This window comes from Alligator mississippiensis, chromosome 4 (genome assembly GCF_030867095.1).
Source record: "Alligator mississippiensis isolate rAllMis1 chromosome 4, rAllMis1, whole genome shotgun sequence".
NCBI classification, from domain to species: Eukaryota; Metazoa; Chordata; order Crocodylia; family Alligatoridae; genus Alligator; species Alligator mississippiensis.
The window spans coordinates 97,200,741-97,227,227 of record NC_081827.1 but is presented as its reverse complement, the minus strand read 5'-3'; the positions used below and the strand labels follow the sequence as shown (position 1 = coordinate 97,227,227).

The window sequence follows — 26,487 nt, the reverse complement described above, 5'->3', positions numbered from 1 at the left end:
TTGGTCTGCAAGCCCTTAACCATATGAGTGGCTCTTCTCTGGACCCTCTCCAGGTTATCTGCATCCCTCTTGAAGTGCGGTGCCCAGAATTGCATGCAGTATTCCAACTGCGGTCTGACCAGCGCCCGATAGAGGGGAAGTATCACTTCTTTGGATCTATTCATCATGCATCTGCTGATGCATGATAAAGTGCCATTGGCTTTTCTGATGGCTTCGTCACACTGCCGACTCATGTTCATCTTGGAGTCCACTAGGACTCCAAGATCCCTTTCCACTTCCATGCCACCCAGCAGGTCATTTCCTAGGGAGTAGGTGTGCTGGACATTTTTCCTCCCTAGGTGCAGCACTTTGCATTTCTCCTTGTTGAACTGCATTCTGTTGTTTTCCACCCACTTGTCCAAACTGTCCAGGTCTGCTTGCAGCTGTTCCCTGCCCTTCGGCGTGTCCACTTCTCCCCATAGCTTTGTGGTCAGATTTGTGGTTAGCTTTGTGGTGATCAGATACAAGTCTGATTAGAAAGCTGTTTGGGGCCTCTGATACTGGGGATAGCTTCCAAATTTTTGGTCCTAATAAGTATTGTGGATATTTTCAAAGGTGCCTGAGAACTATCGAAATCTCAGGTGGGCATCAAAATCTCTTGTGAATATTCATGGAGCTTGGGTACACAGAGCCCTTATGCAGCTTTAGAAAGCTTAGCCAGAAGGCCTCCGATCATGGGATAGTGGCAAGCCTGTGTATGTAGGGGACAGTTCAGTTTTCCTGGCCTTTCTACTAAGAGGACCTGCTGGGATGGTGGGTACTTTTTATATCAATACCTGCAGCTCATAGTGTGCATGAAGTCCATTAGTTTATTTCCATGTCACTAAATATCTGAAAATGGCAAAGTCTTCAGTCACTGCTGTTTTTTAAGGTTGATTTGTGAATGAATGGTTTTAGAGAGCTTTATCTTTGATCCCTTCAGTCTCCTTGAGACGTTTTATTTTTCCTATTCTCCAAGGTTTTAATACTCATTACTAGACAATAAGCTGGAAAGATTTCTGTCTGCCTTGGGTTCGAGGGTGGTACAGAATGGCTCCTCTTCCCCCTGAAAAAGGAGCTCAAATGCTACAGCTCAGGTGGGGAAGGGGGCAGGAGAATATTTCCCATGTGTTGAAAAGTTTGAGCCCCCTGTAAAACTGACACCCTCTTCTGGTTTGGCATAGTAGAAGAGTACAAGGGGTGAACTTTCACTGCCACCATAACAGAATTTCTAACATGTGAGGACTCCCTAGGGGGAGTTCTTGCCCTCAAAGCATTGGGATAATGTCTGTCCTTATGTGAACAGAGGACAAAGAGGTGACACTGGGGCCGTGTCTACAGCATCTCTGTGTTGAGCCCTGGGTTGCTGCCAAGAAACAAGCCCTGCCTGTGTGCTGAAACTGGCATTTAAGCTGTGTGGACAGTATAGAGGGTTTCTGAGCCTGGTGTCCAGCACTGCTCTCAGGGTTTGTCTTGGGAGAGGCAGTGTATGGCACAGGGACATGCATCCAGGATCCCTTTAAGCTGTCTCTGCTTGATTGCTGGGTGTGGAAGCAAGTGGGTAGGTCCTGGATGCAGTCACGCAGTCAACTAAGCGACTGTGTTTGCCTCTGATCTCTGCAATTTGTCTTTATGTAGCTCTTTTCATGATGACGTGACTGAAGACATGTTACACACACACAGATTGTTCCAGCTACTAAATCCAACTTTTAATAGTGCATGAGTGTCCTTCATGGTGGCTTTGGTATGCAAAGAAAAATGTGTATTCATTTGAAAAAGCAGGGGAAGAGGATGTTGACTGCTATGGTCTGACCTGTGCAGGTCTGCTGTAAACGTCCAATTCACACTTTTTTTCATCAGTCCTCTGCTACAAAACTCATTGCTGAGGGGATGTAAATTTGGGTGTTTTGCTGTAGCTAGTATGTTGTAGGAAGGCAGTGCCCTGAAAACTCATACATCAAATATTGTACTTGCCCTTTTTATTAAAATAAATAAGTAAAAATAGTGACCCATGTCCTGAATTCAAGCAACTTGCATAGAAAGAAAGATGACAACAAAAATGGAGCTTTCCTCTCTTCCCCATAAATCCTTTAGCACAGCAAATGGAAGCATATTGTTATCACTACAAATAGTGCCTGCTCTGGGTAATCTAGTGAAACAGGTTTAATATTGGGTTGTGCTGTCACTGCATGGGGTAGGCATCCACTGAACAGGTTAGATCTTTCAAAGCTACGTAATCATCTTTAGTCGCTTACCTATTAAAATGAGAATCTTAGAAATCAGAGCTGGGAAACAAACACCAAAGGTTATACTTTGTCATGTGAAATCACTTTGCAGATGCCTGGTACCTAATAACGATCTGCAATTTTTCTTTTTCAGCAAGCCCTGAGTAATGGTGTACGGAGATACCATGTTGCTCCTGTTATGTGCCAGCGGGCAAAGGTGGCCATGAGCCACTTTGAGCCTAATGAATATATTCATTATGAGAAGCTTGAGAAGAACATCAACATCATCCATAAGAGGTAAGGTTGGGAGGTTAGGAAAGTTGGTTGTGGAGAACTGGCCATGGCTCTCCACCCCTGCCTTGTTTCTGATACCAGCTTTACATGACTAGCGTTTCAGGAAAAAGCAAACCTGCTAGCATCTTCCACGTAGTGGAAGAGTGTATGGCAAACCTGTTGGGCACCACTGTTATATGCTGAGAATCAGGCTGGCTTCATGGAGGACATGCTGAGGAGCACTAGACTTCAGACAACTGCCAACAGTAGATAGTTTGTTTTGTTTAACAGCTTTTAAGACATGAGCTTTGATGTGCTAGGCTTTAATTTATCATTATTCAAAGAAACCGATGCGGTTAATGATCAGTGCTAGCATGACATGGTATTAAAAAAAGAGTCCCTGTCCTCCCTCCTTAGCATGTTTTCCCCAGAGAAGTTACCCTCCTGCCTGCTGGTGCTTGGATACCTAATGCACACAAATTTGTGAATTCTGTCTGTTAAATTGATGGACTTCAAGGTCACTGTTTTTACTCCAGATTTATCTTGGCAGTAGTTGAAAGCCCTCTTTTAATGGACTAGTCTGTGTCCTTTGTGAAATGAGCTGTCTGTCTGATTTCTGTTTGTTGAAACCAGGTTACTGCATCACAGAAAACATCACCATTGTCATTAATTGGCTTCTGTATGAGTGTGTCAGGGAAGAACCCCTGAACTGAGTGCTCCATGGACACCAAACTCTGGTTTCACCTTGGCAAGTCTAAACGTGCCATGGGATGTGACATTTTGTGAGTGCAATGATTTCTCAGTTCTGTGGATATGTTTCTAAACGTGGCCTGCAATCGTCCCCTGGACTATGATCGCAAAGCTAAACAGAGTGGGATAACTGTTTTGTCCTATGCCCATGTGGTGGAACTTCCAGGAATAAATGACTGCTTCAGGAAGGGCTGCTGATAGCTATTTAAGGATGCTTATCTTATGTCACTACTGAACCAAACCTCCTGCCATTTTTTCATGTTTAGATGTTGTTAGTGAGCTGATGGTACTAACTGCACAGTTATAAGACAAGCAAGTGGGTCAGTACTACACAAAGTGCCTTGGGAGCCTGGTTTCTTCTGGGTGTCATGCTTTAGAAAAGTAAGGGCATGCCATTCCTCTGTTGATAAATAGGGTGAAAATTTAAATGTTTGAGCTGACAATATTCAAGTGTCTCCTTGTTGTCTGTTTTCCCCGCAGGTTAGACCGTCCTTTGACCTTGTCTGAAAAGATTGTATATGGGCACTTAGATGACCCGGTGAAACAGGATATTGAGCGGGGCAAGACCTACCTGCGCCTGCGGCCAGACCGTGTGGCCATGCAAGATGCCACTGCTCAGATGGCAATGCTGCAGTTCATCAGCAGTGGACTGCCCAAGGTGGCAGTGCCCTCTACCATCCACTGTGACCACCTTATTGAAGCCCAGATAGGTGGTGAAAAGGATCTTCAGAGAGCTAAGGTCATTGTAGCACCAGAACTTAAGAAATAAAAGTTTATTTCTGTGTTTGAAAGCCTTGATCCATTTCAGTTTTCAAAAGGGCAGTTACACTCTAGCACTGTAGGCAGGCATAGTAGAAAAGCAAAGTTCAGTTCCAGCCCTAAAGAGTCTAGCCTGAACTAGACTAATCCATCAAATGATTTATACGGTGAAATGTAAGGATGGGAAGTACAGACTTGGCTTATTGATGGTGGAAGCCCATGCAAAAAGGGATCTTTGGGAAGGAGGTGGCCATTTCTAAGCCATAAGGGAAGCCATTCTAAAGGGGTAAGGCATGAAAACTGTCAGATACAGATTCCTAAGTTTTTCTTCAGGAGCAGTCAGTACCTGATGTCTCACAGTAAAGTGAGACAGAAACCTCCAGAATGTCCCTGACCACATGTTCACTCGTATGTCATGGGTTAGAAGAGACGAATTCTTTCCTGTCACCGACTAAGGGATCAGCTGTGAAGGATGCTGTTGCTTGTAGCTTTCTGGTTAAGCCAAGTGAGCTGCAAATGTTGTACCCACTAATATTGCTCTTGTTTTGAAAGCCAGTGTCAGCTGGTCTGGTTAGATTCTTGTCCCCACCCCTCACCCCAATATAATGGTCAGACCTCTCCCTCATTTTGGTGCTTCTCGCAAACGTAGATTCCAGTTTACCTCTCCCATGGACAGTCCGTCGATTGGTAATGTGCTCCTTCCTGGACTTGCCCCTCTCATGGTCTGAAGTGAGCCATATCCAGACTCCTCAGTCAGTAGGAGAATTGTTATGACAAATTTGGGAGAGAGCGTAGCAACTGAAAGGGGTTGAAATCCTGAAGGACCTCTTTTTCTTTATTAGAACCTGGAAATATACAGCAACAGATGGAAAGATAGAGGGCTGCCAGTGCTGTTGCACCATGAGGGTGAGGGACGATTGTCTGGAATAAGCTCTGTTTTGTAATTGTTTAGGTAAGGTGACCATGCCTAATGGACCTTCTCATGTCCTGAACAGTGGGAGGAATTATGCCTGGGTATTACTCCTGGGAATCTTTCTCCCTCCCTCTTCTCTCTCTCTCTCTCTCTCTCTCTCTGTCTATGCCTGCATACATGGCAGGAACAGGCATCTACATTTTCTTATATCAGGATATTTGTGATGCCAAGTAACTTTCCTTGCTCAACCCTATTAAAATTGTGATAAAGTGAATTCTACCACTCATAAAAAAAAAAAAAAAAAAATGAGGTGATGAGCAAATTTCCCCTTGTTGTGGGTATTTGTCCTATATGTTACTTCAGGCCTGAGAGTTCTGCAAAGAGGTTCCCACTCTGGAGCTGCCTTCCTAAAGACTGTTTTCTTTCTTCTCTCTCCCCCCTGCTGTGGCACTGACCTGTTCTTGCTCTGGGCACTGAGTTTGTTCTCTGTAGTGCGATTGTGTTCTTTATGGCAGATCTGCTGTAGCTCACCCCCACTTCCCTCTGCCATCCATTTTCCGACTAGAGCAAGCAATAGTCTTGCCTTTTCTCTGATTGGGTTCCGCTCCTTGCGTTGCCAGTTGGCATGGAATGAATGCTGGCAAAGCAGAGAGCGATTTGGATCTGCTCCTGGCACATCAGCATGCTCAGTTTGGGAAGAGTTGCACAAACATAGTGAAATGACCTGACTCCCAGTGAAAACAAGACTTCAAGACCTGCCATTGCCTCATGGGAAACTTCAGTAAATGCTCTGTGCACAGACAATTCTATTATCTCCAGCTTCCCTTTTTTTCATTTTGAAGAGTGCCTGCATGAGAACAGAGCCTTTAAGCAGGAGTGTATGCAGTCTTGTCTTATCTGCTCTCCCACTTTGCTGGCAAGAAACCCTGAGGATATAATGCTGTCATACTTCCATGGCAACCATAGTTATTGTTGCAAGTAGACCCCATTGGTAAATGTGATGTCACAGCAAAAAGCAGTGTTTATATAATTGTTAGATGAGGAGATTTGGATTCTGTTCCTAGCGGCAGCTTTGTGCAGGTCACTTAATTTTTCTGACTCATTCCTTTTTTTTTTTTTTTTTGTGTGTGGCTTTTTTAAAGTGGTTGGAAAACATCTTGAGAGATCACCTAGTCCAATCCTCTAATACCTGGAAGGAGCTATCTCTAAACCATCCCAGATAAGTGTTTCTATAACATGCTCAACTTCCAGTGACGTAGATTCCACAACCTCTAGATAATCCATTCCAATATTTAATTGCCCGTAGTTCTTTGTAACATCCAACCTAACTATCCCTTGTTGCAGTTAAAGACCATCACCACTTGTCCGGTCCCCAGCTACAACAATTGATTGCTATCCTCTCTTACAATAGCCTTTTGAAGACTTATTAAATCCCTCTTCAGTCTTCACTTTAGAGTAAATCTCAATTCTTCTGGCCTTTCCTCATATCATGTCATCCAATAGCTTCTCTTACTTTATTGGGCTCTTGTGTCAGTTGACTCCAGTACTCCCAGTGCAGTCCCACTGCTGCTGAATGAATACAGTAGAAGAATCTTTCTGTGACTTACATTAACAATAGGATCATATGCATCTGAATGTACTGTGAGCCTGTTTTGAACAAAATTACACCACCTCTGTAGCTTGTGAACCATTAGAGCTGCAGTCTAGATGTGCATTGATTGTTTCTTCCTAGTGTAACACTTTGGGTTGGTCTCATTGAATTTCTTTTTATCTATTCTAGTCCAATTTTCCAGTCTGTTCAGTCGCTTTGAATCCTAATCCTGTCTTCTGAAGTACTTGCTTGCTGTACCTAGCTTTGTGTCATAAATGGCCACTTAGCTCCATCCTCTAAATCGTCAATGTAAATGATGAATTGCACTGACCCCAGTCAGACTCCTGGGAGCAGCCACTTGATCCTTCTTCCCTGTTTGGCCTTGAACTATTGACTATTAGTCTGGTGATGCTTCTTAAAGAGCTTTGAGACTATTTAATAAAGGGCACTACACACAAGCAAAGGTGATGGAGAAACAAGGGAAAAAAATAGAAAATCCATGATATGGAAGCAGGATGGTTGCTAAGTAGTGCTCCTTCATTAATAATAATAATAATAATAATATTATTTTATTTTATTTATTTATTTATTTATTTTTTACAATACTTCTATGGGAATGGGGATTGTCTAAAGCCCTGTCATGTTAGGAGATGCTGTAGTGAAGTTGAAAGGTGCTGGGTTCAGTGCTGGAGTTACCGAGTGAAATTCTGTTGGTTGTTGCACAGGGGGCAGGATCAGGTGGTGACGCTGGTCTTTTCTGGCCTTAAAGTCGGGAACACTGGGGAGTCAGCAATACTGAAATTGAGTCTCCCTTTCACTTCCCACAGACCTCAGGATGAGAAATTTGTGCTGGGGGGGGAGGGGTGGTGCTGAGATATAGCTTTACAGGGAGAAAATAGAATATAAGTTACTAATGGTTTGCCTCTTAATTATCTGAATAGGATATTAACAAGGAGGTGTACAACTTCCTAGCCACAGCTGGTGCCAAGTATGGAGTAGGGTTCTGGAAACCTGGATCAGGAATCATCCACCAGGTAAGTGGACCTAACTGCAGTTTTTGAATAGCTCTTCACTTTGGCAAGTGCTTGCATACAGCTACGTGAAAGCAGTAACAGGGAGGTCTTCTCTACAAGGCAGAATCCTTCATGTTGGGGCTTCTACCTTCCCTACAAAGTTATGGTGAAGTTATTCCTTGCCTGTTCTATCCTGCCTGTATAATCTACAAGGAGACTGCTGCACAACTCTGACCTAGGCTGTCGGCTTCTGTTAAAAGTCTGCTGGTCAAACTCTAACCATCAGTCTACAGGGAGTGTGAACACCAAGAGTCCATGTGAAACGGCGTAGCCTTGAACTGTCTTAATACATAATGGGCTATCTTAGCTTGGCTGGGGCACTAAAGCAATGCTGTTGAAGTAGCTTGTGGGGGCAGTTCTGGTTGCCTTTTGTGTGTGAGGGTGGGGAGGGGGAAGTATTTAAATTTAAAATCAACTTTTATAATCTTGGTTTCAATATAATTAATAAATTAAAACTTAGAATGTAGGGGAAGACATGCAAATGTGGCAGCACAGTGCTGAGAACAATAAAGCATAATCAGTTTAAAGTCCACTGCTCAGACTGAAGTGAACTAAAAGTAGCATTTGAAAGAGTTTCTAAAATCTTTTGTCCCTGTTCTAGCTTATAAGGATACAGTCAACTCGAGAAATCACTCTCAATTTTCTTTACCTATTTTAAAAGTGACACTTCTGATCACTGAAATAGAGAGTGGAGGGGGAAACCCCTATGTTGCCCTGCTTGTTTTGTGTATTTGACAGAACTTAGTTTCATAGTTTCTCTATCTGTAAAAGCACAACCCAAATTGACAGGGGAAAGAAGTGGGAAGGAGAATGTGCTGTTGTCAGCTGTGATAATGTTTACAGTGGGGACTCAGTTAAAATGTGTCTTGCCTATAAATTAAGTCATCTAGCTAATACTGTAGTATTTCTTCCACAATAAGACTTAAAGGACAGTGGGTGAGGTGTGGGGACAGCTTGGTTCTTCTACCGCTGCTTTGGAACCAGTTGTTAACACTTGCCACATGCCACTGTCTTAGTGTTTTGTGCTGCTTTCATTGTAGTCTCTGAACACCTTCCATGTGAAATAGGTTCCACAAGACATTACCATCTTTTGGCTGTTTTTCTGAGCATGGGATTTTTGGTTTGATTAGTTATCCTTAGAGCCCAAAAGCCCAACCAAGAAGTCAGTGTTCTACCATTCTAATGATGGGAATGCCTTAGCGGCACTGGGAATAAATTCTGGCTTATTCCCTTGATCCAGTGAATGATGATTTTTTTGGGACAGGACCCAGGAGAGCCTTCTCCTTGCCAAGGCCCAAGGTAATGATGCTCTTCTATAAAAGTGTAGCTTAGCAGAGAAGTGCTTGATGGGGAGAGGTCTCAGAGAGTAGCCCTTGCTATACTTGATGAATGAGTCTTAAGCTGATGCTTGATTCTTGGCATTCTGTCACTGGGGGCCAGGGAGTATTAAATAGGTTTTTATTAAACAGACGTTGAAAGCAGACTTTGGTTGATGGAATTTTGTATGGATTTCTTAACTCTGCATGATGCTGTGTTTATTAACAGCTTCAATTTGTACACCACTCTAGGCAGAGAGATGTGCTCTGGATATCTGGCAAAGAGCCAGTTGGGTAACTGCACTGCATTTAGTCAGGAAAAGGTAGGGATGGAATCTTTAAAATGGACATGAGCTTGCAGCCCAAAAGTAAGCTATAATCATCTTGGAATCACTACCCACAAATTGAGTTGCTCATTTAATCCAAACCTCCCTCAGCTCCTCATTGTGCCTTGCCCAGTCTTATGCTTGTTTGCATGTCCTCTTCCCTTCTCTTCTCCTTCCCCTCCCCCTTTTTTTAGATCATTTTGGAGAACTACGCATACCCTGGGGTTATGCTGATTGGCACAGACTCCCACACACCCAATGGAGGTGGCCTGGGAGGAGTTTGCATAGGAGTGGGAGGAGCTGATGCTGTAGATGTCATGGCAGGAATCGCTTGGGAGCTCAAGTGTCCAAAGGTGAGACAACAGAGGAAAAGTTAATTCCCCTCGTGAAACGAGCTGACATAAGTATGAAAGGGCAGTGGCATTTGGGGCTTTTGGAACTTGGGTTTGAAAATGTCCTCCTTAACTGGCATCCTGTTGACTTGTAAATGGTGGATTCTGGGGAATGGACCTGCTCAGAAGTGAGGTAGAAGAATGGGATCCCTGTGGCTTTAAGATGCATTCCATTGCTACCAACTTTTCCTGTTGTTGGTGCTGCTTAGGTTATTGGCGTGAAACTGACCGGCAAGCTGTCAGGTTGGAGCTCTCCTAAAGATGTGATCTTGAAAGTGGCTGGCATCCTCACTGTGAAAGGTGGCACGGGTGCCATCATAGAGTATCATGGGCCTGGAGTGGACTCCATCTCTTGTACCGGTGAGGCACCACTAACTCACTTACCTGCTAAGGCGCAATTGGGGAAGCTGCTATATCTGGACAATGCTGTACAGCTTGATGCAGTTTGCCAGTCTGGGGTTTGGGAATAAGCTGCAGCTGTAGTGGGATAACTGGGGCTAAGTTTTGTAAGAACAGACTCTGGCACTTCAGGTCATAAGCAGATCTCAGTCTCGGGTTCTGCTACAGTTCTGTATTACATGGTTGTGCCTTGCAGTGTCTTGTGGCTGGCATTGAAAACTGTTGTCTGTCTCTCCCATGCCTGCACAATTCTGAAGTAGACTTACATTTTGGTCTTAGCCTCTAGAAGCAGTTGACCGGGGAGATTTGGACAGACTATGTCCCCTGTATGATGAGACTTGTCTGGATTTGAAATGCTTCTCAGGTGTCACCACTGCACCTGTGAATGAGGGCTCTTATCCTCAAATCATGAAAACCTGATGGCTTTCCAGTTTGTCAGCGAGAACTTTTTACTCCATTTAACCTGTCTTTGGTGGCCACCAAGACCAGTGTATAGTCAGCTCCTCTGGTAAAGAATAATCCAACATAGCTGGAAAACCTGCCTCCACTTTAGTGCAGGCAATGAAGACACTGGTGCTTTCACTGCTAAATAGAGGTTTGATGGCATACCACCTTCTGCCATATTACGTGGTTATTTCTTCCCACTTCCCTTGAGATCATTAAATGTCTGAGCCCAGAACCTCTCCCTTGCAGGTGCTTAGAGATAGTCCATTTGATCTAGTGTTCCATTACTTTGATCTGATGTGAAAGTAGGTTCCTGTGTCTGTTACCCTATTCTGTCCTGGCCTTGCCATCTTCCCCATGGTCTTGCTTTTGCATAGCTCAGTGCCTTTTTGCACCCTGACTCAGTCTTTGGGTCTCTCTGCCATCTTTCTGTAGGAATGGCAACAATCTGTAATATGGGAGCAGAGATTGGTGCCACCACCTCCATTTTCCCTTATAACCAGCGAATGAACAAATACTTAAAGAAGACTGGGCGAGCTGGTAAGAGGGCTTGAGGAAGGGTGTGTGGTGGCAAAGCCAGTTTCTTCTGACTTGGGATCTGTGCTTTCTTACATGGGGGGTGGTACTCAGAACAGATAGCACTGTAGAAATTGCACATCAGTTCTTCATAGGGAAAGCAAAGAAATGGTGCTTTGGACAGATTCACTAAGGGCCTTCCTGGGTTTGGAGGAGGAGGTCTCTGCACTTAGTCGGACATGAGTATTTCAAGCATACTCTCTTAGATTACTTTTTTCCTTCTTGACTAGTGCTGTCAAATTGTTTAAGAACCTGTTATTTTTCATGGCAATTGCTACGGGAATGGGATGAAAATGCAGCTGTCTAGTTCAGCAGTGGTTGCAGCACTCAAAAGACATACTGATAGGATACCAGGCGCAGGAGTACAGACCAGATGCTCATTGAGTAGTGGTCTGTCAGGTCATTGGTGAGAGAAGGGATGTCAGTAGGTGAGGAACCCAGTGTCTGGTGGGATTGGAAATGATCTGTGGGGAGTTTCCCCTCAGGATATGCAGTGTACAGCACTTCTAAATTGTCAATCCCTTCTCCCTCCCCACTGCTGTATTTCCCAGCTTTCCTTTCTTTCTGATTTCAGACATTGCTGCTTTGGCAGACGAATTCCAGGAGCACTTGCAGCCTGATGCTGGTTGCCACTATGACCAGGTCATTGAAATCAACCTCAATGAGGTGAGATTTGGCTCGTTGGTTTGTTTAAACAATCAAGGAAAACATGACTTGCCACACGTGAATACAGGGCAAGGCCCAAACTTCAGGTTCTTCTTTGGCAAGTGCCTAGGACAGCTTGGAGTGCTGTAGATGAACAAAAAAACTTGTATACCCAAAGGGCTTAACTTAGACCATGACCTAGAGTAGTGAATGATGGGGATGGCATGGGATTCAGAGGAGGCAGCTGACACTGAGATGGTGTGATTGTGGCTCGAGCAAGTGTTACTTGAGGCTTCTGTATAATGGAACCCCAAGCTGTGCCTCCTGGCACTCTGTCCTGTAAGGTATCAATTCTTACTGCCCCAGATGTTGCCTTTACCAGAATTTGTCAGCCTTCCTTCAGCTTTTCTATCTGCTATTCAGAGACCCTCCTCCAACTTCAAAAAAAGAGGAAAAAAAAGAAGCTTTTCCTACTGAGACATAATTGTGAAAGGAATCAATTTGCTCTTAAATATTGCTGTTTGCTTTTATTATAGTGTCTGGGTGGCCTTTGAGCATTGCTGTAGGGATTCTTTTGCCTCTAATCCCTCATTACCATTCATTATTTCTTAAAGCTGGAGCCACATATCAATGGGCCTTTCACACCAGACCTAGCGCACAAGGTGACAGAAATTGGCATTGTGGCAGAAAAAGAGGGCTGGCCGCTGGATATTAGAGTTGGTGAGTAGCCTTTGCCCCTTGGTCTGTGCTTTTCCTTGCTAAATGGATATTCCTGCCTCAAAGTAGCTGGCCACCTGTCCCAGACTTGTCCTAATGTGTCATCCACCCCCTATCTTTCCAGTAAACTTGCAGTTCTATAGCTTGATCTCCACTGAACACTGCTAATTGCTTGGAAAGAGGGCATTGTTTTGGGTCATGTGTTCAGGGAGAGAGATGGGCAATGTGAAAGATGGATGTTAATCCAGGCTTTTAGGAGACTGCCAGGTTCTTGTCTTCTTGGGAATTGTTTCCTCAAGATGGGGATGCTGTGAAGTTTACCTGGTAGGACAATTATCTAACATAGATAGCAGATGGAGTTGTAAATGAAGCTCTTCAAAAAAGGTCCTGTGAGAGAGAAGGTTAAGTGGGTAGTATTCTAGTCTTGGAGGTCTTGTGGGGAACATTACTGGGGAGTCAAGTGTGAGCTTGCTTTGCTGTAAATATGATACCTGCTTAGGTATCATAAGCAGGCTACCTAAGCTGTTTTCACTCCAATGGCAAGTGGTGGGCTAGACCTGACAATAGGTCACAGACTGCTGTTTGAAAATTTTCCCCATGGTTAGTACTATAGTGTTGTCTCCAAGTTAATGCTATAGTTTTGTATCAGTTTTGTTGTGAGTGCCTGACTGCCTAAAGAGAGAGAATGAGGCTCCTAGAGAGCTGGGGGGCAAAGTTGCCAAGCCAAGATATTTATTTTTACTGACAACCAAATGTTTTTACTGATGCATGTTTTACATAATGTCTGGGGGGAAAAAAAAAGTTTTCAGATCATCAGTTAATTTTTTTTTTTCTTGGGTTGGCAACTCTGCTTCATTACAACAGTGATTTTACAACGTGCTGTCCACACCCTTCACTATAGCGCCACCCCTGTCCCTGGCACAGACCCCTAAAGAAGGACTACTGTTGACCTACCTGTGAAGCAAGCAGTGGTACAGGCAGGTGATGACATATAGCAGCATGATCTGGGTGGAGGCTCCCTTAAGCTACAGAGCCTTGGGAGAATGTTCCACGCGGGGTGCTGTGCCTGCTAAGACACCAGATGGCTTGGCTCTGCTTTACTCTCTGCCCTTCAGTGCTTTGCCTCTGGCTTCTTTCTGATGACAGATCTTCAGTCAAACTAATGGTTGCTTGTTCTCTTTTATGACCTTATAGACAAGGTTTTAGCTCTCTTTTTTTGGCTTGTTTGTTTTATAACAGACTGTCCATAAACTTTTATGGACAATTGGCAACCCTGCTGGGGGGAGAAAGTAGTCTCAGGGAGGACAGAGGTGGAGCCAGAGGAAGGTCAGTAGGAACTGCAGTGGCACAATAAAGATCTGTTTAGAGCTGAGTGGTCTGTTGTGCTATTTGATATGCCAGCACTCTGACCCCCTCCCTCCCTCCCAACTTTGAAGAAGTTTACAGATAATACCAAGCTGGGGGGGAATAGTAGATGCACTGGAGAGTAGGGCTAGGATTCAGAGTGACCTAGACATATTGGAGGATTGGGCCAAAAGGAATCTCATGAGGTTCAACAAGGACAAGTGCAAAGTCCTGCACTTGGGACAGGACAGTCCGATGCACCAGTACAAGCTGGGGGCTGACTGGCTGGGAAGCAGCTCTGCAGAAAAAGACCTGGGGGTTACAGTCATGGGCGACTGGTGCCTCCTGAGTCGGGGGGGCACTTGCCCTCCCCACCCCCAGCAGCCAGTCAATGACTGGGGGGGGTCCCCCTGCAGCCAGTTGCGCTGGGGGGGGGGCGGTGCGGGTGGGCGGGCAGTTAGGGTGTTACAGGAGCATGCCCAGAAGGACCAGGGGTGCTTCTCCTGGTGCTCCCACTCCCTGGCCGGTGATCTCAGGGCATACCAGTGCTCCCACCTGCCCTCCTGCCTGTCACCTAAGCAGGGAACACTGGCTCTTAGGGGTGCGTGTGCACCCCCTATGCATCGCCACTGGTTACAGCGGACAATAAGCTGAATGAGTTACCTAACCACGAGAGAAAACCAGCAGCTGGTATTTAAAGCAGAATACTTTGTACTTAAATTGTCCCAATTGTTAACCACCTTCACACTAGAATTCAAGCTAACAGACTGTCAGAAGAAGCAGGGGTTTCACATGGGTTGCTGTCTTGTTTAGAGCTCTGTACCAAGCCCAATGATTTGTTTAACTAAAGCAAGAAGGAATCTTGTGGCCTCTGGGAGATGCAGGAAGTCAGACTGGATGATTATAGATTAAGACCAGAAGGGTTCACTTAACGTCTGACAAGGAAGGGCTGTGAAACAGTAAAAGTTGGCTGGTGAACTTGCACAGTTCAGTGTCTCTTTGGCTGTATTTGAGGTCAGCATCCTCCATTTTTTGCACTGATGGGTGGGCCTTGTGGGAGAGGAATCTGGAATTGATTCTGCTGTAACTGCCTCTTCTTTTGTCTTCCAAACCCCACAGGGCTGATTGGCAGCTGCACGAATTCGAGCTATGAGGACATGGGGCGTGCTGCTGCGGTGGCGAAGCAGGCTCTGGCACATGGGCGGAAGTGCGTGTCTCAGTTCACCATCACACCTGGCTCGGAGCAGATCCGAGCTACCATAGAACGAGACGGCTATGTGAGTATCCACACCCTGTCCTCCAGCTCCTCAGCACCTTTGAAAAGCAAGTGTTTTAAAAAAAAAAAAAAAGGGGGGGGGGGGGAGGGGTGTTTCCACGAATCCTTTCCTGATGAGTTTGGGGTGTTTGGCAGCAACTGCTGGAGGCTTCAGACTCTCGCCATATCCCCAGGCGTGCTCCTTTTTGCGAGTTTAGAGAGGCTACCTTTCCTTTCCTGGTAATGGGCATTGGGGGTCCTTTCTTAAGTATGGTGCCCCTGCCTACTGTGCTCAGATTGGGGGAAGGGGGGGGGGCGGTGGTGGTACCTAAGTTGCGTGAAATGGAGCTAGTGGGGAGGTTGCAGTCTACAAACAGCCTTAGCTGGCTGCTATGCCAGAGCTGTAGGATCCAAGTATCTTGAGGTGCTCCTTTGGGACTGGCTATGAGTTTCGCACCAAAACTGTGTTTGCAAGAGGAAAAAAAATATGTATTTATTTATTTTAAACAAAACCATTTATTGAAAGTCTAATTTCCATGGAAATCTGTCTCAAGTCTTCATGAAACCAGGTGTGGGGGGGAGACGCTCAGAATTGTCCATAGAAAACTAGATCCTTTCATTTTTTTCATCAGTACCTTTTTGTGGGGGAAGTCACTAACTTTCCAATTGGTTCTTCCTCCGTTGCAGACCCTGATCTTTCCAAACCGGAATGAACAAATATAGTATCTAGTGGAACCTACTGCATCAACCTTCACACTTGCATACCTGTGCTTCTAGGAAAATGCCTCCCTACAAGGGTTTGCTTTCTGAAACCCTCCATGTTGGAATGTGTTCCAGATAGCCCCTAGCAAGAGGTTCCCTCTTGATGATGGTTTTATTGATCTCTCTCCTCTGCCTAATCAGTCCCAGAGTTCCCTGAATTTTGTTTCTCATCCCACTTCCAGAGCTGTTTGTTGGTCTGTCTCCAGTTATTTTTGCACTGGAAACTCAGGAGTGTTGAAAGTTAAGGGAGGATTGCCGGTCAAGTTAATTAGCTGGTACAAGATACTGGCATGGTAGCCAAAGCCTTTTAGAACAAGAAGAAAGTAGATGCAGAATAGCAGGTGTTCCTATCTCCTTCTCACCACTAACAGCCTTTATGGATTAAATTTCCCCCTTGATTCAAAATGCCTTCTCAAGTGCCCAGGAGTTGGAGGAGGAAACAAGCATCTTCAAACTGGGCTGCTTGAGTTAATGACCTTCCCACAGAAATGGCATCTGTGCCCTGAGATGCTGCAGTGCAGGCTGCTGGGTTACTCTCTACTGAGTGTTCTGATTTTTCCTTCTCCCAGGCTCAAATTCTGCGTGATGTTGGGGGAGTGGTTCTTGCCAATGCCTGTGGGCCATGCATTGGACAGTGGGACAGGTAAGGAAGAATCCATATGAATAAATCCATACTTCAGCTTTATTGTAGATGATGCAAACTGGTCTCCTAAAGCCCTTTTCATAGTCAAATACAATAGTGAACTATCACATAAACAACAGAAACTGCTCATGTAGAGTGAAAAACTCTTGTCCTTTTCTGGCTGACATATGCTAATAGAAGACGAATCAAACATTTTTGGTTTCTTTACACGCCCTAAGCTAGGCGAGAAGTACAAAGGAGCAGGTGTATGTGGGAGGGTGGAGATAAGACTGCAGGGCTTCTAAGGCAGCCAAGACTGGCTTTTGATCTGAATCCTTCTGTATTGTGTGTGGGTAGGGGAGATGGCCAACAGAATAATCTTATGTTCACATCTTGTTCTGGTTCCTCAAGGGCAGGTGTCACTTAGCTTTCTAGATGGTGTGTGGTGGTACATTGTCACTGGTGTATCATGGGAGTTTTAGCATTTTACAGCTCTGGGAGGGGGAGAGAGACTGCCTGTGCTCAGCAGTAGTTTACCCAGCCCTGCACACTAAAATCTGTGCTCTTGAGAGTTGTTCTGGAACTTGACCTCATGCTTTTCCCAAAGTACTGTGCACATTTTTCCATGTGGAAGATGCCATCAAATGAGGCTGAGGAGAACTTTTTACTTATGAGAGACTACAGAAGTCTCTTAAAAACGACAGGCCATCTGTTGGATTTAGCAAAGCCACCTGTTTCTTTGTAGGAAAGACATCAAGAAGGGAGAGAAGAACACAATTGTTACATCCTACAACAGAAACTTCACAGGCCGCAATGATGCAAACCCAGAGACGCATGCATTTGTGACCTCTCCAGAGGTACAGTACGCAGACTGGCAAGCAAGAGCTGATGATGGCAGTCCTGGGTGCTGAACTCCATCATGTTCAGAGATTATCTGGTCTTCTGGCTGGGGTAGGGTTGGAAGGAAAAATCCATCCTGATGCTGAATTTGGGAAATACCTACACTGTGGATTTGAGCTTAGTGCTGAGATACCTGAGTGAAAAGCTGTGGCAAATCTCAGCTAAAGCTGGTTCAAAGATCACTCCATTCTGCCTGCTGTATAGTCATATCCTGGGTTTAACCATTCTCCATGTCCTTTGGGTTATAAGCAGGGATCCTAGTTTTCCATGGGAGGAAAAAAGCAAAAAGTCTCCTTTAAAAAAAAAACATTAAAATCTACATTTGTCTGTAAGCTACGGAAAGCACAGTGGCATCCTGTGGTGAGCAGCAGTTTTTGGCCAAGAGGTAAAAACCACAGCAAGAGCGCCACCCGCCATGAGACACCACTGCACTTTTGATAGGTCACAGAAAAATGTGGATTCTATGATTTTTTTTCCATAGTTTTCTTTAGCTAACAGAAAACTAGGATCCATGGTTACAAGAAATGGCTGCCAGCAGGATGTGGACTTGGACCCTCAGTGAAAGATGCATGCTGAGAATTCTGTAGGCTGATTTAGCCCAGGATTTATCAAGGTAGATCTTTGGACCATCTGAAAAATCCCTGAACCAGGCTGAATTTTGCTGAAGCTAGAAACTGGGGTGCAGGAGTGGGTAAAGTTATGCCCTGTCTTTGTAATAGGGTTTGATTATACTCTGCTTGTTTCCATTTTCTTTGGTAGCCCTAAAGCTAAAACTGTGACTGACTTCATGGTGAAACCCATGAGAGAGACCTCCCCACCCAAGCTTTGCAGATGGGTGGTTCCCTATCAGGCTGAGGGGGTGGCCTTCCCCACAGACGGTCTTCACTGGTATAGAGGAACCACTGTGAGACCTCACTGTGCCAGACTTTTGGGGGTAGCTCTTTCAAGTCTCCAGAGGAAGGAAGGAAAATGTGTTTCTAATGCAGTTGTATGTTTCCCCAGATTGTCACAGCCCTAAGTATTGCTGGCACTTTGAAATTTAACCCTGAGACAGACTACCTGATAGGAACTGATGGGAAGAAGTTTCAACTAGAAGCTCCTGATGCAGATGAACTGCCTAGACTGGTAACCTTTCACATTCTGATTCACTACTCCCCCACTGCAGCTGGGGAATTTCACTGGGAATGCATTGTGTGGCTGGTTAGATGTAACTTATAAGGTTCTGGTGGGTACTGCGCGCCGTAGAAATAACGGAGGGAACTGAGCCTTTGTCTAATGTCAGGGGGAGGGTGTCTTTCGTGACCAAACCATTCCATTGTTCCTACTGAACACGAGGGACAACTCCTGCAGCTATTTAAGCATGGCCTGTTTCTTCCCAAATACAGTGTATGATGAATGTGTTTAAAGCAGGTGGTGGTAACCCCTCTTTTACCTTCCATATAGGAGTTTGATTCTGGCCAGGACACCTACCAGTATCCTCCCAAGGATGGTAGTGGGCAGCATGTGGATGTAAGTCCCACCAGCCAACGCCTGCAGCTGCTTGAGCCTTTTGATAAGTGGGATGGCAAGGACCTGGAAGACATGTTGATCCTCATCAAGGTGAGGGGTGGAGAGGAGCAGGGATCAGATAGGAAAGGATTCCAGTTCTAAAGCAGCTGTTCCTAATGCAGTCACCAGCACTGGTAGGCCTGATCCATCAGATGCCAATGCCATAGGCTTTTGAGAAGATGCACACCCTTCTAATGTCCCACTCTTGTCAGCAGTTTTTGACAAGTTTATTAAGCTTGTGTTTGCTGCTCCTGCTGCTATGATGTGGGGGGTAATTTGTCTCCCTTTCCTTATGCTGATAGAGATGCCCAACAACACAGCAAGCCTCTTGTAATCATAACCTCACAAGTGCCTTGATCTGCAGAATTAGATTATTGACTTGCCAGCTGGTGATCAAGCCCATGCTTCAGAATATTAACTCTTGCTTGTCGCTCTGACACTACCCTAGCTTAGTCCTACTCCTAGTTGCTCTGCAGAGAAGCATCTTGTCGTATCACAAACATTTTGTATTGGCCTTAGCTCTGTTGCAGGATATCCCTAAATGGCTTGCTAATAGAGTGCCTTTTATGTGAGTGTTTCTGGAGAGAAGCTTTCTCAAATGAAGTCCTTGAACTCCCTACACAGCCATCACTTGTACTTCAGATTCCCTTTTCACTATAGAGAGGGTGATGCATGGTGTTCCCTGCTTCCCCAACTGGAGCAATTGTGGGGAGTCCCCAGTACTGTAGTGGTGAGCATTAAGGAACAGTTCTTAAAGAGCTGTGCCCTCCTGCTGGAGCACGTTCCCAATTACCGTCAGCAACAGGAACCTCATATGTGCTTCTTGAAGTTGGCAACATTTTGACATGCCCATGGATCCCTGCCTCCCCCCTGCTCCCCAATTGCTCAAGGCATCCACACTTAACCTCGCTGTAACATACATGTGGGTAGAGGGCACACCCAGTGGAACGATCTCATGTCCACATCTTGTTTTGATTCCCTCTGCAGCAAGGGAGAGCAGCAGGGAGGCCTGTGGAGGGAACTGGCAGCTCAGCATAGATGCATGTACCACCCAGTTCTCTGGGCAGGATCAGAGTTCCTGGGGCTGGTTCTGGCCCAAGGGTTATAGGTGAGGTGGAAAACAGAGTTCTCTGCTCCGAGGTTCTTGTTTCTCTGGGCAGTGCTTTGTGGGCAGGTGTCGAAGGGTAACAAGTCACAGGGCTGGAAGATAGCTAAGAAGTAAGTACATCTTGTCCAACCTCCCCTGGTTGAGGCAGGAGCATTCCAAACTATCCCATACAAATGCTCATCTAACCTATTCCTAAAATTACATCACAAACCCTATTGTACATCTACAAGGCACGTTGCCCAAGAGTCCTTTAGCCTGCCACAGGTAAGCAGGGGGACAAGGACTGTCAGTGTCCCCTCGCCGCAATTGTTGTTAAAATACACTTGAGGGAACTTCTTAGTGCTTTGAGACTAAGAGGGTTAATTATAGCTGCCAGACTGTGAGTCCTGTCCTTGCAAGCTAAGAAAGTGCAGCTGGGGGTCTTTTGGCACTTGCACAAAGACTTGTAGGTGGCACTTTTCCTTCTGACTCCCTGTTGAACCTGTACGAAGGGGAGGGGTGCTGTTACATGTCACCCAAAAGGCAACACAGAGGGCCCACGGCTTGGGTTTCCAAACAGCCTGCTGCTCTTCGTAATGGGAGAAGACATCTGGATCAGGTGCCGTGGCCAACATGCAGGCAGGCTTTCTCTTTCTACATTTTTTTTTTTTTCTGCCATCTTGTGGGGATTCTGGGATTCCCCTCCCCTCCACTGTAGGTGAGGAGCAGTACTGCATTGAAACACAGAAATGCCTGTGGTTCCACATCAATGTGACATCATGCTATATACTTGGCTTAGAAGAGCTTTGGGACCTTTCAGAATGTAAAGTCATTGCAATCCTTATGTAACTCCCCTGACCAAGGACAGATTCATTTTGCTTCTCTTGCTGCACTGTAGGTAAAAGGGAAATGCACTACTGACCACATCTCTGCAGCTGGTCCCTGGCTCAAATTCCGTGGCCATCTGGACAACATCTCCAACAACCTGCTGATTGGAGCCATCAATATGGAGAATGGCAAGGCCAACTCAGTGAGGAACGCTTTAACCCAGGAGTTTGGGCCAGTTCCAGACACAGCCCGTTATTACAAAGTGAGATTCCTTTCCTTGCATCCATCTTCTAACTGTAGAAAGGGAATCTGGGTGTTATGCTCCATGCGCACCTGCATTAGGATTGCTGGTGAAATGCCTCCCTCAAATGACTCTCATAGTCTTCTTGGGGACCAAGCTATCACTGAGTATTCACTCTTGCTGATCCTTGTGGGTTAGATTTGTCATGTTAACTTTCTTCCCTGGAGAATGAGAGAACACCTGGTGACCAAAAGGGGGACACAATTTACAGCTAGAGTGCAGGAGCACTAGGAAGAAACCATGCCTAAGTTCCTGCTGCCCTTTCTGGCCAAGGTGGAATCTCTTCATTAGAGTTTGTTCCACCTGTGTGACTGGTCTGAGCCCAGGCTTGGCATCACACAATCTGGACCTTCTGTGAGAATCCCTTCCTAAAAGCTGAGAGTGATTGAATATGTTCTTTTCATAGCTCTACACCTTGACAAGTGGTCATGGATGATGTTGTCACCTGCTGGAGATCAGTTTGAGGTGCAGTCCATATTTAACGGATGTGCTTGTTGCTGACAGGAGGGATAACTGAAGGAAGAGCAGCAGCAAAACTTTGCCACGGAGGCCACAAGGGCAGCCCTATCCAGCCCCTCTTGGCCAAACATAATGAGGTCTCTCATAACACTTTGTATGATGGGAGACGTAACAGCACAGGGCTTCAGGGGGAGCCCTTTGGGACAGGCTGCCTACCCACCTGGACTTTCTTACCAGAGCACTGAGGATGGGAAATATGTGCACATTAAGTTTTTTCCCTCTGGCACATCCAAGCCCCTGAGTGCTTTATCTGACAGCCCTAACTTTCTTTTGATTTCTTTTGTGTTGCTTTTCGCTCCAGAAAATGGGCCTCAAGTGGGTGGTTGTTGGAGATGAAAACTATGGTGAGGGATCAAGTCGGGAGCATGCAGCTTTAGAACCACGTCACTTGGGAGGCAGAGTTATCATCACCAAGAGCTTTGCCAGGATCCATGGTGAGTGCTTCCAGCAGCTCCCGGGTACCTACTAACTGGATCTACTAACTGGTGCATAAGGGAGGATTGTGTTGGCTTTGAACTAGAAGCTCTGTTTCCTTGAAGTTTTGAGTAGTTGGGGCAGGAAAGAGAAGAGCATCTGCTGAACCAGCTTCAGTGGGCCATCTCATTAGGAGTCTCTGTCAGCACATGTGGCTTTACATCTTACCAGTATCCCACTTTCTGCTAATTTTTATTATCCAGTAGAGCAGGGGAGGGGTTGCTAAGAACTGAAGACCTGGAATCGAAGGCAGTCCATGCCTCAATGAGCAGACCAGTCAAGGGGATTATAAAAGCAGTTTGCCAGAAGTACAGCGTTCCCCACTTCCCCTCTGTGGGTATAGGGGACAGCCAGTGGAACAGTCTCTTCCCTCTACAGTAATTCCAGTGACAATCGCTTTTCATGGGGATAAAAATGGCCCAGTTTTAAACTATACCAGTTGAATAAGTGCCTCATAACTGCTGTCCTCCTCTACATGATGCTTTCCCAACTTTTCAGGTTAGAAACATTAGTTAAATGCTAATGCTTTCCACTTACATGTGTGTAGGAGGAAGAAAGATAATTCAGGCTACCGGCCCTTGCTTAGATTTCTTGATTGGTTGTACGAGAGAGGAGTGGGGTGTCACGAGTAAAAGAAATAAATGTAATGGTAATGCTATCCTAGAAATGAAAGTCTGGAAGGGACCTCAGTAGCCCACCTAGACAAGGGCTGGTCAAATGGTGACTCATAGGCCCCTCCTACAGCTGTGCAGCAGCTTATAGAGTCTGGCAGTGTACAACTCCCTGCCCCCACTTGTGCATGTGGCTATAGGGTCCTGGGAGGGCCACCCCTATAATATACAGACACCGTAGCATGCAGTCCCCCAGCCATGGGGGAAGTTGGATGGCCCTGATCTAGACCAACACCTTGGTTTAGGCAGAAATACACCTGTCTTGAACATCACATTTTTGTGTAACCTGCCCTTAAATTTGCCTTGACAGAGATGATTTAGGGAGGCTGTGCAGTCTGATCCAGTGTTTAACCACCATCCTGGTTAGAAAGTTCTAATGGCCAACCTGAATTTCTGTTGTTGCCCATTGCTGTTTCTCATGGGTCTAGAAACTGATCCCCATCCTCTTTAACTATCCTTTATATATTCAAAATTGAAACTCCACTGACACCTTAGTTTGCATGCGTGTACCTTTAAAGATATTGAGGCAAGGCTGCTTTTATGCTGTCTCTTTCTGAACCAACTGTATGGCTGGAGGAGCTGTTGGACAAGCTTTCAGCCATCAGAGGTCCTTCCTCAGGTCTGAAGTAACACCCACTTTTTAACATTCTTAAGCAGGACTTGCAATGGAAGGGGACAGGGATGGGATTATAGTGGGGCTACTCTTCCAGTGGCCAAAATGTCTGAGAGAGTATTTTAAAGCACTGGGTCTTAAGTTAGGGGTTGTCGTGCCAAGTGGGTTCATGAGTCTTTTGCACTCAAGTACCCTGGATCAACCAGAAGTGGGCCCATAGGCCCAAAAGACTGGCAATTGTTTTTTCTTCTCCCCTCCCTTCCCCTTTGAAAGTACTAGGTCAGGCAGCTGACAATACTTAAAGACCAGGTCAATCTTACCAAGTGGTCTAGAAAGAACAGAAACCAAGTATGAAACAATTTTTAGAAGAACCCATGTCCTGTTTCAGTAGTGGATACACAATACTGCACAGCTACAGCATGCTCTCCATGTTCAAACAGCTCTCCTAGGTACAGCATTACTGTCATGATGAGCTCTGAAAGTTCCTTTATTTAGTATTTGATCAATGATACTAACCCAGAGCCCACTGTTAAGTCTTGGAGTACTAATTTAATATGAGCTGCTTCATCATATTCCCAGTAAACACTTCGCCATCTTAATGCCTCTGTCAGGTTCCGGTAATGTATTGGGAGATGAGGAGGGAGATTTGCCTCCCAATCATTTAGTGAGCAGTACAGTAATTTGAGGCATCATCTTGTTTCACTTGCCCAAATTAAGTTAAAGCTGCTGAATGAACTATACTCTGTGGCTAGTGAGCTCCTGGGCTCTGAGTGACAGAGAGCACAATTGGTACACAATATTGCATCCTGTAAAATATCAAACTAATTACCCCATGAGCTAATCTTAAAAGCTTCTGTGGTGGCCTCTGAACCTGACTGTCTATCTGCATCTCTGTTCCCAGAAACCAACCTGAAGAAGCAAGGCCTATTACCTCTCACTTTTGCTGACCCAGCTGACTACAACAAGATCCACCCTGTGGATAAGCTGAGCATAGTGGGCCTAAAAGATTTTGCACCTGGAAAGGTAACTGGATGAGATCTCACAAGAGCATGCTTCCCACTGTAGCATGTAGAGCTCTGCCTACATGGGCATTATTTACAAGGATTAACTATGGCTGGAGCTGGAGGAAAGCTATGACATCTAAAAGTAGAGGAGGGAATATTAATCCCTCTGAACAATAGAGACAGGCCTATAGAACATCTAGTAATGTGGACTGGTGGTCCATAGAGATGAAGTGCTGGCCATAATGGGTGGCTTTCTCCTACATCAGTGTCTCAGTGTTTTGTTTTTTTTTATATACCCATTTTGAAAACGGGTTAAGCAGCTTTTAGTGGAGTAGGGTCAGGGACTTTCTAGTGAACAGCTACATTGTTAAGGGCCTTTCCATGATGTGGGGGGAGGGAAAGAAATGCACTGATCTCTTGCTTCCCCCTTAGCCTTTGAAATGCATCATCAAACATCCCAATGGGAGCGAGGAGACCATCATACTGAATCACACCTTCAACGAGACACAGATTGAGTGGTTTAAGGCTGGCAGTGCCCTGAATAGAATGAAAGAGCTGCAGCAGCACTGAAACATGCACATGCATCCCCAGAGGACTTGGCTCTGGCATTTTCATAAAAGTGCAATTCCATGCCTGTTCTTAAGAATACGTGTCTGATCAAATGTAACCATAGCTTCCTTTTCGTGATGGCACTTCCTCTGCACCGAAGCTACGAACGGGGAGTGCAGCAAGGCTTACATCTTTTTTTGTTTTGTCTTCTAAATTCTGTAGCTCCCTTTCTCATTTTGGTTCAAATTTTAATGGTCCCACAACTTAATATTTATTTTTGAAGGGAATGTGTGGTTTTCTGTCTGGTCACTTCCATGACAGCTGAATGATTTACAATAAAATCAAAGATTGTGACTGACTGTTTTGGCTTATTGCATGCTTTCTTGATATCAGTATTTCTGACTCCTCTCTCATCCCTGCAGTGTAACTTATTGGAATATACCTGCACTAGATCTTTCATTGATAGTATTTTCCCCTCAAAGCAGCAGTCTAATAGGGAGGCCAGAGTAGCATAGTATCACTGCTTAAAGCGCAAGTGGCAAACACTACTCTTCCCCCCCCCCCCCCCAAAAAAAAACAAACCAAAAAACAAAACCCAACAAAAAACAGAAGTGCAGGCTATGGGCAGACAGTCTTGGTTGCTGCAACTCATGCCCAGAAATAAAGGTGTAGAAATGGAAGGCCAGCTGCATCTACTCTCTTAAAAACTCTTGCAAGTACAAAATGTTATGAGCCTTGCTGATGGCCACTCCAGAATCCTATTGTCCCAGCTGTACTGAACAGATAAAAGAATAAGTCTGTATGCCTATCCTGTAGCCACAATGTTACCACAGAACAACAGAATAGTCAAACTCCCCTGTTGAGGTGAGAAGATAAGCTCACTCAGTGCATCTTGCTAGCTCTCAGGCAGAAGTCTACCATACCAACCTCAGAAAGTCACTGCAAGACCTTCAAGTCATCAAAACTATCACTAGTTGATCTAAGTATTGAATGGAATTGATACAGGATCTCTAGTGGATACAGGTATGTGCCAAGAACACCAAAGTGTTAAGATTAGCATGACCACTAAGTTAGCAGCACTGTTGTTCCTGTATATGCATACAGCAGTCATTGGACACAGCCACTTGCAAAATTAATTTGCCATCACCCATTTAGGTTTGTCCTAACCCTCTAACCTGCACATAAAACTTCAATCAAAGCTTTGTCTTGTAAGACCAAAAGCAATAATGTTTGCACAACTCTAAGAACCTCCCATGTTTGGCTTGGGTATAAAACACTACTAACCTGAAGATCTGGTTCTCCAGTATATGGTTTGAAATTCCCAGCCTGGGAATATAAAGAATTACAGGCAGAAGCAGGATAATTCATAAGTAGTGTCAATGAACCCATCTTAATGCATTTTTTTTTCAAAACAAACAGTGGTAATGCACTGTAAATGAGGTAATGCTAATAGTTCTGGCATATTAGGAAGAATTTTAGCAAGTAACTACATGCTAAAGTTGGAAGCCTTTCCTGCTCCTAGAAATAGGTGCAGGTTTGAAAACAGCAATGTGAACTCTTCCTGTGGCACCAGGGGGAGAACAACCGAGTAGA

The 26,487-nt window shown here is 45.1% G+C and overlaps 1 protein-coding gene across 1 annotated transcript in view; it reads left to right on the top strand.

Annotated features, from left to right (window-relative positions):
- Nucleotides 1-25,253, top strand: part of ACO2 (aconitase 2) — a 32,643-nt gene extending 7,390 nt beyond the window's left edge. The window contains exons 2-18 of the mRNA XM_006258977.4: nucleotides 2,398-2,540; nucleotides 3,747-4,005; nucleotides 7,471-7,563; nucleotides 9,439-9,597; nucleotides 9,846-9,996; nucleotides 10,915-11,019; nucleotides 11,630-11,721; nucleotides 12,315-12,420; nucleotides 14,881-15,038; nucleotides 16,348-16,421; nucleotides 17,146-17,257; nucleotides 18,303-18,425; nucleotides 18,744-18,899; nucleotides 20,834-21,025; nucleotides 21,885-22,017; nucleotides 24,243-24,364; nucleotides 24,778-25,253. Of these exons, the coding sequence (XP_006259039.1) occupies nucleotides 2,398-2,540; nucleotides 3,747-4,005; nucleotides 7,471-7,563; nucleotides 9,439-9,597; nucleotides 9,846-9,996; nucleotides 10,915-11,019; nucleotides 11,630-11,721; nucleotides 12,315-12,420; nucleotides 14,881-15,038; nucleotides 16,348-16,421; nucleotides 17,146-17,257; nucleotides 18,303-18,425; nucleotides 18,744-18,899; nucleotides 20,834-21,025; nucleotides 21,885-22,017; nucleotides 24,243-24,364; nucleotides 24,778-24,915 (2,316 nt within the window). The 3' untranslated portion in view covers nucleotides 24,916-25,253. The remainder of the gene's footprint in view (nucleotides 1-2,397; nucleotides 2,541-3,746; nucleotides 4,006-7,470; nucleotides 7,564-9,438; nucleotides 9,598-9,845; nucleotides 9,997-10,914; nucleotides 11,020-11,629; nucleotides 11,722-12,314; nucleotides 12,421-14,880; nucleotides 15,039-16,347; nucleotides 16,422-17,145; nucleotides 17,258-18,302; nucleotides 18,426-18,743; nucleotides 18,900-20,833; nucleotides 21,026-21,884; nucleotides 22,018-24,242; nucleotides 24,365-24,777) is intronic.
- The last annotated feature ends 1,234 nt before the right edge of the window (nucleotides 25,254-26,487 follow it).